The sequence below is a fragment of the Protomyces lactucae-debilis genome (genome assembly GCF_002105105.1).
Source record: "Protomyces lactucae-debilis strain 12-1054 chromosome Unknown BCR37scaffold_3, whole genome shotgun sequence".
Lineage (NCBI taxonomy): Eukaryota > Fungi > Ascomycota > Taphrinomycetes > Taphrinales > Protomycetaceae > Protomyces > Protomyces lactucae-debilis.
In genome coordinates, this window is record NW_024467995.1 from 243,684 (window position 1) to 258,514 (window position 14,831).

Consider the following 14,831-nt stretch of genomic DNA (forward strand, 5'->3'; position numbering starts at 1 on the left):
GCGCGATGTGTACAGACTGTCTGCGCCTGTAGCAATGCTTTGCTTGAAGCTGTAGATGAAGTGCGAGTCTTGGTTGCGGGTGTTTGGATCCCGGACCCGCCAAATCGAGACGCAACTTTTGGCGGAGACGTCATATGCATGTGTAACGACTCACGACCAAGACTCATCGACAATATATGCGACTATCCATGCAAGTAAGTACGTGGCTTATGGCTGAATTGACTGATCAATTTGAGACTGTTGAATACTGTTCCAGAACGCAGGTAGAGAATTTGGTCCAGATATCGCCTACACCTGTCCCATCAGTGGAAATCAGCTGAGCTTGCACAATGTACACCGTCTACTCTATTGCACAACGCTCTCGACTCCAATCCCATACTTCTTGAGCGAGGGCATCGTCATAGACTGCCTCATGCATACGTGTTTCCTTGAGATTCGCATCAATGTAGACATTGCTCACTGCCAACTCATCGGCAAGGGCACATGCGGCAATGGTCTTACCCGCTTGCTCCAGTGAGCGTGCAAAAGGCGCATAATGCAGAACCCAGCGCATCAGAAACTGTTTCAGGGGCGTCTCTTCACGCGCCAGGCCTGATGTGGGTACAAATCCCGGACTAGCAAGTAAGACCTGAACACCTTTTGGTGAGAGTTGCCGGTGCCAGCCAGCAATACACCAAGCTTGTAGTAGCTTTGATTGTGCATACGCCGTCATGGGTCTGTAGATGGGTTCTGTTGTGCGAAGAGGACCGTCTGCACAATGCATCGCTCGGAGAGTTTTGCTCGCATCTTGACCTTTATGGAGAGAAGATGCGACAAAGACAACGCGTGTACCTCGCATAAGCTTATCTTGTAGCAGATGAAGGAGTAGGAAGTGTCCAAGATGATTGACTTGGCAGGTCGTCTCAATGCCATCTTCTGTGAGATGCCTTAGCTTACTTACAAGCCCGGCATTCAAGACGACCACATCCAGTGGCTCTGTGACGTCCTGTACAAAGGCGCGCACGCTCTTGAAGGATTCAAGGTCACAAGTACGCGATTCAATGGTACAGCCTGGCGAGCAATACGTTTGTAGCTGTAATGCAGCTTGCTTGGCTTGCGGCGATTCGGCATCCCGCTGAGCAAGCACAATGTGCCATTGCTGCGGCTGTCTAGCAACGCGCTGCGTCTCGAGAATGCACCGAATAGTTTCAAGGCCAATCGAGGATGGCGAGACGCCCGTGATCAGCAAGCGTGGCATATTTTATGATGTGTACGTCTAGGCGACCGGTCCGCCAGGGCTATTCTCCATTCTAGCAGTCAACACTTCTACTCCGTCCGCAGTCACCAGCAAGGTATGCTCAAATTGTGCACTGCGCCTACCATCCTGCGTGACGGCCGTCCAATTATCAGGCCAAGTCTGATCATGGTACGAGCCCAAGTTGATCATTGGCTCAATCGTGAATATCATACCGGGCGTACACATACCAGGTACTTTGCTATTGGCATAGTGAGGAATGCTCGGCGCTGTGTGAAAGAGCTGATTGATGCCATGGCCGCAATATGTGCGTACAACGCTACATTTTTGCGTCTTGGCATGGTCAGAGATGACTTTACCAAATTGACGAAAGGGTGTGCCTGGTTTGACGCTTGCAATAGCCTTGTTGAGACATTCACGGGCGCATTCAACTAGACGAACATTATCCTTGTCTTGCTTTGCCTTGTCACCGACATAGTACGTCTCGTTCAAGTCGCCGTGAAAGCCATTATAGTAGATGGATATGTCGAGGTTGACGATATCGCCGTCCTGCAGTGGGCGTCTGTCCGGAATGCCATGGCAAATGACTTCATTGACACTGGAACAGTGACTCTTGGGGAACTTGTAGTAACCCAATGGACTAGGATATGCACCACGGTCAATGCAAGCCTGGTGCACAATTGCATCAATCGCATCCGTTGTTACGCCCGGTGCAATAGCAGCAGCACCAGCGTCGAGCACCTCCCGAGACAGCCTGCAGACTTTCCGCATGCCTTCAATTTCTTCTGCATTGTGGATACGGGGTCCCTTGCTTCGTGACTTTTCCTCCGACATGGCACGTCCCTCGCTGTGTGTCGCATAGTCTGGTTTTGCAATATGGTCTGGCACGAGCCTTTTTGCGCTGAGTGGATAAGAAGCCCTCAGAGGCCCTGTATACTTATACTTTGCGAATGGTTCATGTGTATGCTCAAGCTTATGCGACGCCTCTTGAGGTCAGCACGCGATGCCAAGGGTGTTTTGTAGGAAAGAGACTTACGTAGTTGCGCTTGAAGCAGTCCTGGCCGCAAAAGGGAACTACTTTGTCTTCTTTGAGACAGAGCGGACATTTGAGAGAAGAGGCCTCGTTGGGACAGTCGCGCGAAGAGCATGGCACAGCCATAAGGTCGTCTATGGAAGGGACCAGCTGAACGGACGGTTTCTATACAAAAGTTTCTCTCAGATGGGCAGACACATGGTTACTGCCTACACAGGCTATACTTGTCAGCACACATGCTCCACTCTGCAACATATGCTCAAAGTCCGTCGAACTCAGCAGGTTCAGACAAGTAAGCAAAAGGGCAGAGGCATGCAGTGCGAGAAGCCTTGAATCTGCCCTCATGTAGGTAGCGTTTTGCTTATCAAGCAAACCTGTGCCTCCTTTGCAGCGGGACGGGCGTTCTGTCGCAGTAGGGCCACCAGAGAGGGACAAGCCCGTCAAGGAAAGGGAAGCACTCATGAGAGGCAGCTGCCGAGTCAATTGCTGGACGTGTTGTCGATACAACGGCTTATGCTGACGCTTTTTGTACATTCACAGGAGGATACCTGCAATCTTCAGTCACAACATCGGAAAGCTACCCGGCTCGACGAAATTGGTGAGATGTGCGGGAGCAGCATCTTGCTTGAGTCATGTCCTGCTGAACGGCCAGGCAACAGCGGGCGCAAAACGCAGTTTGAGAAGTTGAGGAGCAGAGCCAAGAGCGGCCGTATGATACCGAGTAAGAAGAGCGTCACATGCCGAGCAAGCCAAGCTGAAGGTCTGGGTATCTCTCAGATGCTCAGAGCGGGCTGAGAAGCGCATTTTCGATCGTCTGGCGCCGTTGAAGTCATTGATGGGTCGTCAGCCGTAGATGACACCCTTCAGTGCCGCAACATTACACTCGTAGCAATGATAGCAGTGATATGACCCAGGTTGTGTTAGTCTTTGCGATCTCTGAAGGTTCATCTGTTGAGCCAGTGTCGTATGTGTCGCGTCGTGTCACTCGTGTAGAGCGGGCCGGCCGCGTTTCGAATGTGAAGGCTCGCTGTAGCAGACATGCGTATTGTATAGGCAGTCTCGTCTCTTTGGAGACTGGGGCTGTGTGGAGGCAACGCAGTATGCACGCTATTATGTCGCCAAAGCGCGTCGATGCAGGTGCTGGCCTCAGATCATGCGCGAGAGGGACGTGATGAATATCAGGAAGAGGCCTAGGGGATGCGGCTATGCTCCTGGGAAGCTCCTGCGATCAGCTCCAGCATCAGGTACAGGTAGACTGGCTCAGTCGACTACATGGGCTAGAATTGGGTGTGTGGGTTCGGAATTGTATATTGGATGGCATAGGAGGATGTCAGGATGGAGTCAAATTGAAGTCTAGTGATGTATAGGGTATGTTGCTATGTGGAGAGAAGGATGGATTGGGAGTATGGTCTGATGGGATAGGGTGTGTGTGGATGTCGCCGATGCCTGTGTGCGCCTGATTGTTTCTCTGCTTGTTTCTGCCTTTGTCGTTGCTGTCGTTGCTGTCGTTGACTCGTTGCCATTTTGTATTTTTCTGTTGCCGCCAGCGAATACGCAGCCAGAAATTCAGGAATGTGTGCGCCTTGTCCTGCTCTCCTTGCCGCACCCGCTAAGCATCCCGTATCCAGGAGAAATACGCTGGGGCACACACCGACTAGATTCCAGTTTCACACCTTTTGCACCTCCACCCTCAGCTGATGCAAATTTCCTACTTAAGGGCAGCCGCCCGCTCCCCCAACTCAGTCCCTCATCACACACAGTCAAGCAACAATGTAAGCACCACTCAATAGAGCCACACACTGCCTTCTTGACCACACCCAAAGTAGTCTTGAATACAGTCGGCCTATACATACACTCACACACACATGCTAATCACCCTCCAGGGCACGTACTAAGCAAACTGCACGCAAGTCGATCGGTGGCAAGGCCCCTCGCAAGCACATCTCGCACGCCACCAAGGCTGCACGCAAGTCTGCCCCTGCAGCATCCGGCGGTGTCAAGAAGCCCCACCGATACAAGCCTGGTACCGTCGCTCTTCGTGAGATTCGTCGATACCAAAAATCGACTGAGCTCCTCATCCGCAAGCTCCCATTCCAGCGTCTCGTTCGTGAGATTGCCCAGGACTTCAAGACCGACCTGCGTTTCCAGTCATCTGCCATTGGTGCGCTCCAGGAGGCTGTTGAGGCCTACCTCGTCTCGCTCTTTGAGGACACCAACTTGTGCTCCATCCACGGCCGTCGTGTCACTATTCAACCCAAGGACATGCAGCTCGCTCGTCGTCTCCGCGGTGAGCGATCGTAAAGCGCTTTCACTTGGCTTGTCAGAGTCATTCCCTTCACATCTTGTACAAATACCCCCTCGTCGCCTTTAGCGATGCGATAGTCAATGGATTGGTTTCCCTCATCTTGTCTTTTCTTGTGATTTTGTTTCTAGCTACATGGCTGCTCCTACCCTGCTATCTGTGTCTTCCTGCTTGCTCAGTGCTATCACAGCCTCACAGGGCTCCAGGCAGGAAGTCTTGTCCACGTCTTTGATGCGTCCCACCAAGCTTGTGCTCTATGATATACATCAGCCGAGTGCGCGCGTGAGCGAGTCATCCTTCAAGCTCCTACAGGCTACAACTGCTCTATGTCTCATTCGCTAGCTCCTCTACTAATCCCCTTGCGCTCAACTGACAAGATCCTGCTGCTTGTCTCTACAACCTCGCTGGACATTTTGCTTGGCGCGCTCCATCAAAACGCGACTCAACCCACGCACCAAGTCGCAGTCCGTGCAGTCAACAGCCGCTGCCATGACCAGCGTCATCTTCACCTGGCCAACCGTTCATATCTACCAAATCCCTCCACCAACAGGCAAAGGCATGCGAACTGCTCAACTCATCCAACCAAGCATCTTTCAAGGCTCCCTACGACTCATTCGACAACTCGACCCGCTCCACCTCGATGTCCGTATTGAAGTTCCTGTCGCTCAAGGTGAATCGCCGACTGCTGATAGGGAGTTATTCGCATCATGTCCCTATATCAATCCCAATGCCATCGAACGCGCAGGTGATTCAGGTCGATACTTTCAATTACGCGTGGTCCATGAGAAACGCGTCGCGTACCTCGCCATGGGCTTTGATGAGCGTGAACCGGCATTCGACTTTCAAGTGGCTCTTGCTGATTTCGATAAATTGAAACGTGCTGAAGTGGCAAGAGTGGAAGACGTACAGCCTGTACAATGTGAGCAGGCGCCTCTTCAGAGTTTTGCAGAGACTGGGGAGATTCCATTACTAGCACCACCACCTGCTCGTCCTGCATCGGCATTTGAGGATGACTTTGGAGACTTTCAGTGACGCTATAAACCGCTATGCGTTGCAAGTGCTGGTCGCAGCTTGAATAGCGCTGTGCCATGCGCTGGGACAGTCGCAACCAGATGATGAGTATGGATCCCGAGATTCTCATGCAGCCAGAGATCACGCACATGGAACGCTTGATTGACCTTATCGCGTGCATCTAGAAAGATGTCTGCAAACGTCACTTCAATACGCATCCTGCAGGTCAGCATTTGTGGATAAAGCAGAGATGAAAAGCATACTCTTCCGGGGTTGCATTGAGAATGGCAACGACTTGTGCGTCTTGTGCTAGTTCGCCTGACCAGAGCTGGACGTTACCAGGCGTACCAGTGCTTGCCTCTTTCCTCCAGATCCGCACGGCAGGACGGCCCATTGGATCTTGCGACAGGGCAATGACCTCTTCATTCGATACAATCTCCAGCGTCTCTTGCGTCATGGAATGTAACTTGTTGCCGAGCAGAAGTGGTGACTTGTTGATGGCCCATAAGCTGAATTGCGTCTTGTACTCTACTACTGATGCACCGCCGTTACCAATCTCAAGGATATCCATGTCATTCCATGCACCAGGCTGTTGCGTTAGTCGTAGCTTCAGTGTACAACAAGGAAGCATACATGCGCCTTTTGACCGTAGGGGACCACTTTCTCAATGATATTCATGAAAGAGCAGTGATAGCCCTGAATACTCTCACACTCAAACGTCTGACAGGGACAACGCGCATCAAACCGATCAAAGCTATCGCCAACATCCCCAGATATTCTGAAAGAATTGGCAATGGTGGTTGCCCAATTGGGAGTATAATTCTCACCCCAATTACACATACTGTAGAGGATTGGACGGCCTGTTGCGTTGAGTGCATCAGACATGGCTTTATAGCGTTCAAAGGATCGATGTGGACCAGACTCGCCTTGGTTGTAGCAATTGTCATACTTCAAGTAATCGATTTGCCATGCTGCAAATTGTTGAGCGTCTTGCTGTTCATAGCCTAGTGAGCCTGGGTACATCCCGCATGTCATGAGACCTGCATCGGCGTACATGCCAAAGAGTAAGCCTAAGCTGTGGATTTGATTGACGAGGGCTGTGATGCCGCTTGGGAACTTTGCAGGGTCTGGAATGAGCTGGCCCGTGGGAGAGCGATGTTTGAGAGACCAGCAATCGTCCATGACCAAGTCTACTGCGTCAGAAGGCGTCTGAGGAAATTTGAAAGGGGTATACAGTTATAGCCAAGATCCTTGAGACCCGTGTCGACAAGGGCATGAGCGTTCTCTAAGATGATGGTTTCATTGATGTCACAGCCGTATGCATTCCAGCTATCGTCAGAGATGTCTTGCCAGTAGCATCATACTTGTTCCAGCCCATTTGAGGCGTTCGAGCAAGCCCATTGTCCAGAGCAGTAGTAGGCACAGCAAAGAGAGCAAGAAGCACCAACATGATCGTGTCACAGAGCTTGGTCAAGTCATGAAGAGGCAAGTTGTACGTGGCCGAGATCTGAAACTGTCATGGGTCCAGGGGTTTGGCTGTAGAGAGGTCCAAGTCGCCCCCGTGAGACTTCTGCGGCCACAAGAAAAAAGTTGAAGCGCGACAGACACACTCAAAGCGACTCTTCATCCTCTCGAGCACTTGCATTGCGCGCCTGCTTTCAGCGTTCAGAGCAGAATATCTTAGTCGCCCAATCCAAGCAGACTTAGCTCCTCGAAGCATCTACAACTCTCTCCGCAGTCAGTCCTAAGAGCAACCCTCACACAAAATGAGAGTCCACACCTGCTACTTCTGCTCAGGCCCCGTCTATCCCGGCCACGGCATCATGTTTGTCCGTAACGACGCCAAAGAATTCCGCTTCTGTCGTTCAAAATGTCACAAAAACTTCAAGATGAAGCGAAACCCACGTAAAGTACGCTGGACGAAAGCGTTCCGCAAAGCAGCAGGCAAGGAGATGGTGATTGATAGTACATTGACGTTTGCAGCGCGTCGCAATGTACCAATCAAGTATAACCGGGATACGGTTGCCAAGACACTGCAGGCGATGGAGCGGGTCAGTGAGATTCGCAAGAAGCGCGAATTGGCCTTCTACAAGAATCGTATGGTGGGTAACAAGGAGCGCGAGTTGGCGGCGGCCAAGGTGCTTGTGGCTGCGAACCCAGAGATGTATGCTGAGCAGGCAGAGCAAGAGGACGAGGAGATGGAGGTGAGTGAGGAGGAAGAGCAGGTGGTTGAGAAGCAGAAGATTCCAATCTTGCTCAAGAACAAAAAGACACGGCCTCGGCGTGCTGTGGCATAGATCTAGCTATGGCCCTGCTTCTTGCCTTTTCCTGTTTCCGTAGCACGATAGCGAACAGCGATGCATTTCTACTTGACTTGAGCTTTGGTGATGCTATTCATGCGATTCTATGGATATGGTTTGAGCTCAGCGTGAGGTTGAGATCATGTGTATCATCTAAATACCTTTGAGAGCCCTACCGAGATACGGCCCTCGTTCCTTCATTGCTCATGGAGGCAGAAGCAGCACAAGTCTCTCTCCCCAATTGTCCCTTTCGTATCCGCAGTCACACGCAGCCAAACCAAAAATTCAAATTTCAGCGACGAGAAGACACCACACACACGAGCCAAGGCCTCTACTCCATATACATCAATCATGAGTGCAGCACCGGCAGCAGCATCAGCACCTACAGGCGAGTCCCGTGGCGGATTCGGACGCGGCGGAGACCGTGGACGTGGAGGACGTGGTGGCCGTGGACGTGGGCGTGGACGCAAGGATGATGGCGAGAAGGAGTGGGTCCCTGTGACCAAGCTCGGCCGTCTCGTCAAGGCAGGCAAGATCAAGACCATTGAAGAAGTCTACCTCTACTCCCTCCCAGTCAAGGAGTACCAAATTATCGACTACTTCCTCCCCGGCCTCAAGGACGAAGTCATGAAGATCATGCCAGTCCAGAAGCAGACCCGTGCCGGTCAGCGTACCCGATTCAAGGCTTTCGTCGTCGTGGGAGACTCCAACGGCCATGTCGGTCTTGGTGTCAAGTGCAGCAAAGAAGTCGCTACCGCTATCCGTGGTGCCATCATCCTCGCCAAGTTGGCTGTGGTCCCTGTCCGTCGTGGTTACTGGGGCTCTAACCTCGGTGAGCCTCACACTGTCCCCGTTAAGGTGTCTGGCAAGTGTGGATCCGTTGGTGTGCGTCTTGTGCCCGCACCTCGTGGTACTGGCATTGTCGCTGCTCCTGCCATCAAGCGTTTGCTGGAGATGGCCGGTATTGACGACTGCTACTCATCGTCTGCTGGTAACACCAAGTGCATGGGTAACTTCATCAAGGCTGGCTTTGAGGCCATCAGCAACACCTATGCCTTCTTGACACCCAACTTGTGGAAGGACACCTCTGCATCGCTTCCTGGCAACCCATTGGAGCAGTTTGCAGACTTGCTCAAGTAATATCTCTGCATAGCAATCAATCTCATCTTCTGTATGCCTCCTATCCTTGTCTGAGCTCTACACAATACTCTAGTAACTCTGCTCTCCTCTGCTGCTGCTCCAATTTTCAACTTTCTTGACAGCGCATCACCAAAACCACCACACAGACACACACACGCGCGTCTTCTCTGTACAGGCAGGCGGCATGGTGTCCGTCTTTGTGCCCATCCTCTACCTAGTCGTTCTCATTGGCGGTCTAGGCACCTTTTCTTACTACTACCGCAAACGTCTCCTCAAACAAAGCGCAGAATCAAAGACCTTGATGGAAGAATGGTTCCCACAGCACATCACAAGAGACATTTACTACTCCCTGCAAAACATGGTTGATGACGAGCAAACACCTACTCCAAAGGACGGTACTAACGGCGGCGTAACGAGCGGTATGCTCAAATCTGCATTACTGCTACGTGCAGTGGAAGACATTAAACGCCTACAATCCGTTCAAGCACGTCGCGCAGCCCTCAATCTACTCATGCAACGCGGTGCTTCTGCTGGTGCTGGTGATTTCGCATCTCGTTTCGCACAGCTGGAAGAAGAGATGAAGGCGGAAGTGGTTGATGTGGCTCAAGAGGCAGAAGCCCTACAACCAGGTTGGAATGCCATCATTTTCGCAACGGCGAGTGAGATGGTTGCGAATGAAAAGTCAAGGATGCGATTAGGCCAGATTATGCCAATGGCGAAGCAAGAGCGTGCAGAGTGGGAAGCTGCGCAGGCTGGATTGAAGGAGAGGCAGACACGCAGTGAGCAGCACGCTGCTCAGCGACGTACCCGAGAACAAGCGGAACTCAAAGCCAAGAATGAGGAGGCAGCACGCGAAGAGCAACAGGCAAGAGATAAGGCAGCTCGTGAGCTTATTGAGGAGGAAGAGAGGGAAGCGAAACGAAAGACGTCCAAGGGCAATAGTCCCAAGTCATCGCGCAGCTCGTCACCTAAAGCTGCTCGCAAGAAGAAGTAGATGCTCTCAGGCACACCAATAGCATAATTAGACTGGGCAGCGCCGTCTGACCAATCTCACAGGGCCCCCAACGTGCCAACGTGCAGTCCTCAAGATTGGTGACCCCTGATAAACGGACAACAACAGCGACGCTGTACCATAACAAGACAAGACCACCCTAACAGATGAGCTTCTTCCAGTCCATCAAGACCCGTTTCAGGCATGAGAAAAGCAAGCGTCACTCGCAAGGCTTGTTCTCTGCAGGCGGCCTGTTTTCACGCAAAAGAGTGGATACGGCGTTGTCGTTGGTTCCCTTAACGGATGCCACCCTTGCCCAGCGAGCAGACAGTCGACCTGCCGCAAAAGCACGACCTGCATCGTGTCTTGACCCAGAACTACAGCCAGTCATCAAGGAAGAAGTGCTGATCACCGTCCAGCCAGCTGAGACGACCAAGCTCGACCCTACTGGGACCCTGACCAATGAGTCTGGCACGATGCGTTATCGTCCGTCGAGTGCAGACATGTCTGTTATTCGACGAGCTCCTCCACGCAGCCGTACAGCCATCATTGAGTCTTGGCGAGCAGATTTGGTACCTAAAGGGCAGGATGGGTCTGTCACGACGACCATGTCGGAAGAGTGGACGAGTGTGGATGAGGCCACGGTTGCATCTGAGCAGTCTTCCGAGAAGGCTGTTTGCTGCACACCGGACATTGCGTCTGGCAAGGTCAATCCAACGCCATGGCCTCATCCCTTCACTGACGTCCCTCGAGGTCTGCGTCACCCAAGCGTGCGGTTCAAGCACATTACAACAGTCGACCCAGATCGCTACACGCGCAAGTACGTCAAAGTAGCACTCGTCCCCCTGACTAGGACAGAAATCAACATCTTTCACCATCTCAAGCAGCAGATGATGATGGAACAAGGACATAACATCGACGCTGTCGGACCGCTGACGAAAGGCCGAGTGCTGGCTGCATTGAAGCACGAGAGCATGCCAGCACGTCGACCAGCAAGCACCGGTTCAGACATGTCGTCTCAAGCAAGTCAGAGCTTTTCGAGACATGCAGGATTGCGATTGCTCAAACTTGGAGCTAGTCGATTCGGCAATGATCCAGACGAGACACTGTGGGATATGGACCCATTCACAAGGCAAGTCTTTGTCGTTGAACCAGCTTGGCAGGCTGAAGAAACAACAACAGCTTGCTCAGTCGCAAGCAGGACAACAATGCGAGCTTCATGCACTATTGATCAGCAATGGAAAGAAGCACTCGCGAGCATGACGGAGAAGCGTAAGCGCGCCTCGATTGGTCAAACATTGGCGCTATTCGAACCCGTTAGTACAATCAGGCTCGTCAAACACTAGACATAAATTGGGTAAATGCTGTATTCTTATGCTTATACACCCATCATTGACCGGCAAGTGAGTTGAGATTCTTGATGACTGTTCGTTAGCAAGCCTGAAAGATGCTAAAGGCGCATTACTTTGAATATTGACGTCAAGATATCTGCCGACACAGTTTGAAAGGCACTGCTGGTCTGAATTGCTCAAGGCATCTTTCTGTACCGAGTTAGGCGAGACGAGACACTTGGGGAAGCAGCGCTCTGTAAAGTCGGAGATTGAGCTCTGTAGCTTGAGTCGCCCAGTCTCCTGTTCGATGAAGACCTTCATCTCTTGTTGTTCTTTTGTCTGCCGTTAGTCACGTATTGAGAGCAGAAGCCATACGCTTAGACTCTCCATGCTATTAGAGTATCTTTGCCTTCTCGAGACTGATTGTTCGCTGCAGTCGTCGTCTCGTCGTGTCGCTGGATTTTGCCGCACTGCTTCACGAGATGGCATACGAGTACAGGTTTGCCGCAAAGTATGTTCAGCTATAGACACTACGGAGACTCTGGCAAGTAGCCAGGTGTCGGTGCTGCATCGCCATATACACCCGGCGTAGCAGCAGCAGGTGTTTGTGCAAGCCTGCTCGGATGAATATTCGTTGCATCCCAATCATCCTCCCATGTCTGTCCAGCTCCCGGCGTCGGTGCATAATCCGGTGCCGCAGCAGGCGTCGCAGCATACGCGCCATCATTCACACTCGGTGCATCACCATACGGTGTCCCATACGCAGGCGTTCGTCCACCACCACCTTGCCACGCAGGCGTCGCTTGACCACCGCCACCATACGCAGGTGTCCTCGACCCAGCATTCCACGCAGGCGTCGCATTGCCACCACTATTCCAGGTCGGCGTCTTGCTACCGCCACCTGCCCAAGCACCCGTACTCCCACCATACGCCGGTGTGCGTGAGCCACCAGCACCAGCCCATGCGGGTGTCGCACCACCTGCACCGCCTGCCCATGCAGGTGTTCTTGAACCACCAGACGCTGCCCAAGCAGGTGTACGTGAACCGAAGTTATTATCAAGCGAACCACCGGGTGTACGTCCGCCTGATTGAGCCCAAGCTGGGCGATCGCCAGGTAAGCTGCTTGACCCACGAGAGTAAGATTGTCCACCAGAGCCCATACTTCCACCGCGTGCAGAGAGCCATTCTGAATACGACATGAGTTTGCCATCGCGCTGCAGCTTGAAACCTAGCTGTAGCTTATTGAATGTGGCAATCTTGTTGCGCGAATGCAGTTCCACACGAGCAGTGGTGTCGGTCGAGTCCTTGATGATGCCCATGATGCCCTTCATTGGACCCGTGCGAATCCATACAGTCTGGCCAATGGCACGATCACGACCAGTTGATTTTGGTAGTTGCGCCGGCGCTTGCATTTGACCCAGCGCGGGGTTCATCTTTGTCAGGTCCACCTTGGCTGCATCGGCAGTATTCTCATTGACAATCGAACGATTCCGAGACACAAAGATACCATTGTTCTCGAGCAAGGCCACATTGCGAGAAAAGACAAAGCCCAAGTGAATGTGGAAGACTTCACCTTTGCGCGAGTCGCCTTCGACTTCGCGAATGCGATCTTGAATCTTGACCTCAAGACCATTACGATCCGTTGTGACGACTTGCTTGTTAACTTCAAGCTTCATGGCCACGGAATCCGCCTTGACCACGCGCACTTCACCACCTGCCATCAATACACGAAGTAAATCATTCTCAAGCTTGACCACACATCCAAACTCAGTGGCATTGAGCGTCACCAAATCTTGCACCTCATATCGAGACCGGACTGGCGCACCAGAGACTTCATTCACTTCTCCAAGATCTCGCGCAAAGACTGAAATCTCTTGCGTTGTCATGTCGCTGATGAGTGTAACTGAATTGCCAGATGTAGCAACAACCATACCAGACTCGCCTGAATGCTTGCCGCCTTGCACACGAACATGACTTCCAGGTGCAAATTTCTTGCGAAGTCCAACAGCCGGTACAGACAGGACACCCAGGCCCGTCTCGGCAGAGGTTTTCAGTTCAACGACGCCATTGCTTATGCTCTGAACAATACCTGCTGCGCCAGTCTGTTCGCCACTGATAACCTCTACATTGTCTCCAATGGTGAAGCGCACGCGATCTTTCCCTTGCAAGCCTTGCTTGAGGTTTGCCAAGTCAAAGGCGCCATTCTGGCTGAACAGATGAAGCTCTTCAAGGGTTGGTTTGATGTCCTCTTGAATGAGATCATCCAGCTTGAATTCTTTAACCAAGAATCCATCTTCATATCGTTCGCCGTTGAACTCATACAAATTCTCCTCAGCATTGCCACGAATACGTTCCTCTGCAACCTTTTCTACATCGTTTGCATTGAACAGCCGTGCTGGTGCACGATTGGCAGACTTGGCGACATTCTTCTTAAGCAGCATCTCCTTGCTCGAGTAGTCAAGTCGCGGCACTAGCTTGACGACAGCAGAGGTACCACCCTGGTAAATGTTGTCAATTTGCCCAAGATCACCTGCGTAACGCTTGTTTTTATTTTTGATGCGAATGTAGGAACCAGGAACAAGCTCAACGCCAGTCTTGCGTACGCGCAGCAGTTCTGGCATTTCTTTGACGGGAATCAAGATTTGATTTTGCACATAGACGCCCACAACATCCGTGAGTGCTTCAATCACATCGGCTTGGCGACGTGCTTCAGCGTAGATGTAGCCAGAAAGGGCAGCTCGCTGGAACACTGAAATGACGGCCAGTGGTGTGTCTGAACGCTCGCGATCCGCCTGCTTCCGCAACAAATTGAAGACAATGTCAGACTCTTTGCCTTGCTTGACGCGGATAGCCCAAATAGATGGATCTTCAACAGAAGGCAGCAATAGCCGTTGAGGAACACTCTGTGTGTCTCCGCGATACGCTCGATTTCCACTGCGTCCATACTGCTCTTTGAAGCGAGCGGCGAGCTTTTCGGCTTCTTCCTCTTCAATCGCTCCACGCTTCTGGTCGAGTTCGCGATGCCGTCTGTCGTCGCGCGCCCCAGGCGAGTCTGCTGTGTCCTCATTCTCGATGAAGCCTTCCGCAATCTCTTGCTCCTCCTCTTCATCATCTAGATCTTCGTCGTCATCGTCGACTTCTGCTTCGCGGTCGATGAAAGCATCTACAGCGCTGCGCCGTACTTTTTTGCGCGGTTTGCGGTCATCAATTTCATCTTCCTCTTCCTCCTCTTCCTCGTCGTCGTCTTCTTCATCATCATCCAGAGCCTAGGGTCAGCTGCGCGTTCATCTCATTAGGCGAATATACATGTTTTGAGCCGCGAACGGGTTCCGCTTTGACAGGTGCGTCGTCCTGGTTCTGACTGCTCTCTAGATCATCTTGTGCAGCAGGAGAGCTTGCCGCCTGCAGATCCTCGGCGTCAGACATACTAGGCGGCAGAGGTAGCGAGAGGCTGAAGTAGAAGGTCGAAGCTTCTTCAAGTCGTGCGCA

The 14,831-nt window shown here is 52.1% G+C and overlaps 11 protein-coding genes across 11 annotated transcripts; 6 read left to right on the forward strand and 5 right to left on the reverse strand.

The window, feature by feature from the left end:
• Positions 1 to 130: 130 nt before the first annotated feature.
• BCR37DRAFT_208820 (uncharacterized protein) lies at positions 131 to 1,524 on the reverse strand. Its single transcript, XM_040866404.1, has one exon. It carries the CDS (start codon positions 1,235 to 1,237, stop codon positions 341 to 343), a length of 897 nt encoding a protein of 298 aa, XP_040727384.1. The 5' UTR covers positions 1,238 to 1,524; the 3' UTR covers positions 131 to 340.
• Positions 1,214 to 2,410, reverse strand: BCR37DRAFT_376746 (methionine aminopeptidase). The gene is made up of 2 exons (XM_040868664.1): positions 2,271 to 2,410; positions 1,214 to 2,220 (listed from the first exon to the last, which is right to left on the reverse strand). The coding sequence occupies exons 1-2, from the start codon at positions 2,380 to 2,382 to the stop codon at positions 1,256 to 1,258; spliced, it is 1,077 nt and encodes a 358-aa protein (XP_040727385.1). The 5' UTR covers positions 2,383 to 2,410; the 3' UTR covers positions 1,214 to 1,255.
• A 1,249-nt stretch (positions 2,411 to 3,659) lies between these two features.
• BCR37DRAFT_391003 (histone-fold-containing protein) lies at positions 3,660 to 4,568 on the forward strand (the record flags this gene model as incomplete). The annotated part of the gene is made up of 2 exons (XM_040870943.1): positions 3,660 to 3,670; positions 4,151 to 4,568. The coding sequence occupies 2 exons, from the start codon at positions 3,660 to 3,662 to the stop codon at positions 4,566 to 4,568; spliced, it is 429 nt and encodes a 142-aa protein (XP_040727386.1).
• A 120-nt stretch (positions 4,569 to 4,688) lies between these two features.
• Positions 4,689 to 5,895, forward strand: BCR37DRAFT_208826 (uncharacterized protein). Its single transcript, XM_040866405.1, has one exon. The coding sequence runs from the start codon at positions 5,059 to 5,061 to the stop codon at positions 5,599 to 5,601; it is 543 nt and encodes a 180-aa protein (XP_040727387.1). The 5' UTR covers positions 4,689 to 5,058; the 3' UTR covers positions 5,602 to 5,895.
• Positions 5,413 to 7,271, reverse strand: BCR37DRAFT_208979 (alpha-galactosidase). Its single transcript, XM_040866406.1, has 5 exons — positions 6,945 to 7,271; positions 6,815 to 6,909; positions 6,214 to 6,770; positions 5,844 to 6,169; positions 5,413 to 5,799 (listed from the first exon to the last, which is right to left on the reverse strand). The coding sequence occupies exons 1-5, from the start codon at positions 7,028 to 7,030 to the stop codon at positions 5,604 to 5,606; spliced, it is 1,260 nt and encodes a 419-aa protein (XP_040727388.1). The 5' UTR covers positions 7,031 to 7,271; the 3' UTR covers positions 5,413 to 5,603.
• On the forward strand, positions 6,975 to 7,957 carry BCR37DRAFT_376755 (ribosomal protein L24e-domain-containing protein). The gene has a single exon (XM_040868665.1). It carries the CDS (start codon positions 7,347 to 7,349, stop codon positions 7,875 to 7,877), a length of 531 nt encoding a protein of 176 aa, XP_040727389.1. The 5' UTR covers positions 6,975 to 7,346; the 3' UTR covers positions 7,878 to 7,957.
• Positions 7,958 to 8,101: 144 nt separating this feature from the next.
• On the forward strand, positions 8,102 to 9,113 carry BCR37DRAFT_209129 (40S ribosomal protein S2). Its single transcript, XM_040866408.1, has one exon. It carries the CDS (start codon positions 8,232 to 8,234, stop codon positions 9,018 to 9,020), a length of 789 nt encoding a protein of 262 aa, XP_040727390.1. The 5' UTR covers positions 8,102 to 8,231; the 3' UTR covers positions 9,021 to 9,113.
• A 91-nt stretch (positions 9,114 to 9,204) lies between these two features.
• Positions 9,205 to 9,786, forward strand: BCR37DRAFT_338071 (Sec62/63 complex, subunit Sec66; the record flags this gene model as incomplete). The annotated part of the gene is made up of 1 exon (XM_040867289.1): positions 9,205 to 9,786. A coding segment is annotated over one exon (582 nt), but the record flags the coding sequence as incomplete, so codon positions are not given.
• A 392-nt stretch (positions 9,787 to 10,178) lies between these two features.
• On the forward strand, positions 10,179 to 11,357 carry BCR37DRAFT_385689 (uncharacterized protein; the record flags this gene model as incomplete). Its single annotated transcript, XM_040870376.1, has 1 exon — positions 10,179 to 11,357. The coding sequence occupies one exon, from the start codon at positions 10,179 to 10,181 to the stop codon at positions 11,355 to 11,357; it is 1,179 nt and encodes a 392-aa protein (XP_040727392.1).
• Positions 11,358 to 11,477: 120 nt separating this feature from the next.
• Positions 11,478 to 11,681, reverse strand: BCR37DRAFT_333396 (uncharacterized protein; the record flags this gene model as incomplete). Its single annotated transcript, XM_040867096.1, has 1 exon — positions 11,478 to 11,681. A coding segment is annotated over one exon (204 nt), but the record flags the coding sequence as incomplete, so codon positions are not given.
• A 157-nt stretch (positions 11,682 to 11,838) lies between these two features.
• Positions 11,839 to 14,822, reverse strand: BCR37DRAFT_354700 (uncharacterized protein). The gene is made up of 2 exons (XM_040868184.1): positions 14,649 to 14,822; positions 11,839 to 14,608 (listed from the first exon to the last, which is right to left on the reverse strand). The coding sequence occupies exons 1-2, from the start codon at positions 14,766 to 14,768 to the stop codon at positions 11,873 to 11,875; spliced, it is 2,856 nt and encodes a 951-aa protein (XP_040727394.1). The 5' UTR covers positions 14,769 to 14,822; the 3' UTR covers positions 11,839 to 11,872.
• Positions 14,823 to 14,831: the final 9 nt, after the last annotated feature.

Coding starts and splice junctions, on each gene's coding strand:
- BCR37DRAFT_208820 (XM_040866404.1), bottom strand. CDS start 1,237: ATGCCACGCTTGCTGATCACGGGCGTCTCGCCATCCTCGATTGGCCTT.
- BCR37DRAFT_376746 (XM_040868664.1), bottom strand. CDS start 2,382: ATGCTCTTCGCGCGACTGTCCCAACGAGGCCTCTTCTCTCAAATGTCC. Junction 2,221..2,270: donor ACTGCTTCAAGCGCAACTAC/GTAAGTCTCTTT, acceptor GCTGACCTCAAG/AGGCGTCGCATAAGCTTGAG.
- BCR37DRAFT_208826 (XM_040866405.1), top strand. CDS start 5,059: ATGACCAGCGTCATCTTCACCTGGCCAACCGTTCATATCTACCAAATC.
- BCR37DRAFT_208979 (XM_040866406.1), bottom strand. CDS start 7,030: ATGTTGGTGCTTCTTGCTCTCTTTGCTGTGCCTACTACTGCTCTGGAC. Junction 6,910..6,944: donor CCTCAAATGGGCTGGAACAA/GTATGATGCTAC, acceptor CTCTGACGATAG/CTGGAATGCATACGGCTGTG. Junction 6,771..6,814: donor CAAGGATCTTGGCTATAACT/GTATACCCCTTT, acceptor CTGACGCAGTAG/ACTTGGTCATGGACGATTGC.
- BCR37DRAFT_376755 (XM_040868665.1), top strand. CDS start 7,347: ATGAGAGTCCACACCTGCTACTTCTGCTCAGGCCCCGTCTATCCCGGC.
- BCR37DRAFT_209129 (XM_040866408.1), top strand. CDS start 8,232: ATGAGTGCAGCACCGGCAGCAGCATCAGCACCTACAGGCGAGTCCCGT.
- BCR37DRAFT_354700 (XM_040868184.1), bottom strand. CDS start 14,768: ATGTCTGACGCCGAGGATCTGCAGGCGGCAAGCTCTCCTGCTGCACAA. Junction 14,609..14,648: donor CCGTTCGCGGCTCAAAACAT/GTATATTCGCCT, acceptor AGCTGACCCTAG/GCTCTGGATGATGATGAAGA.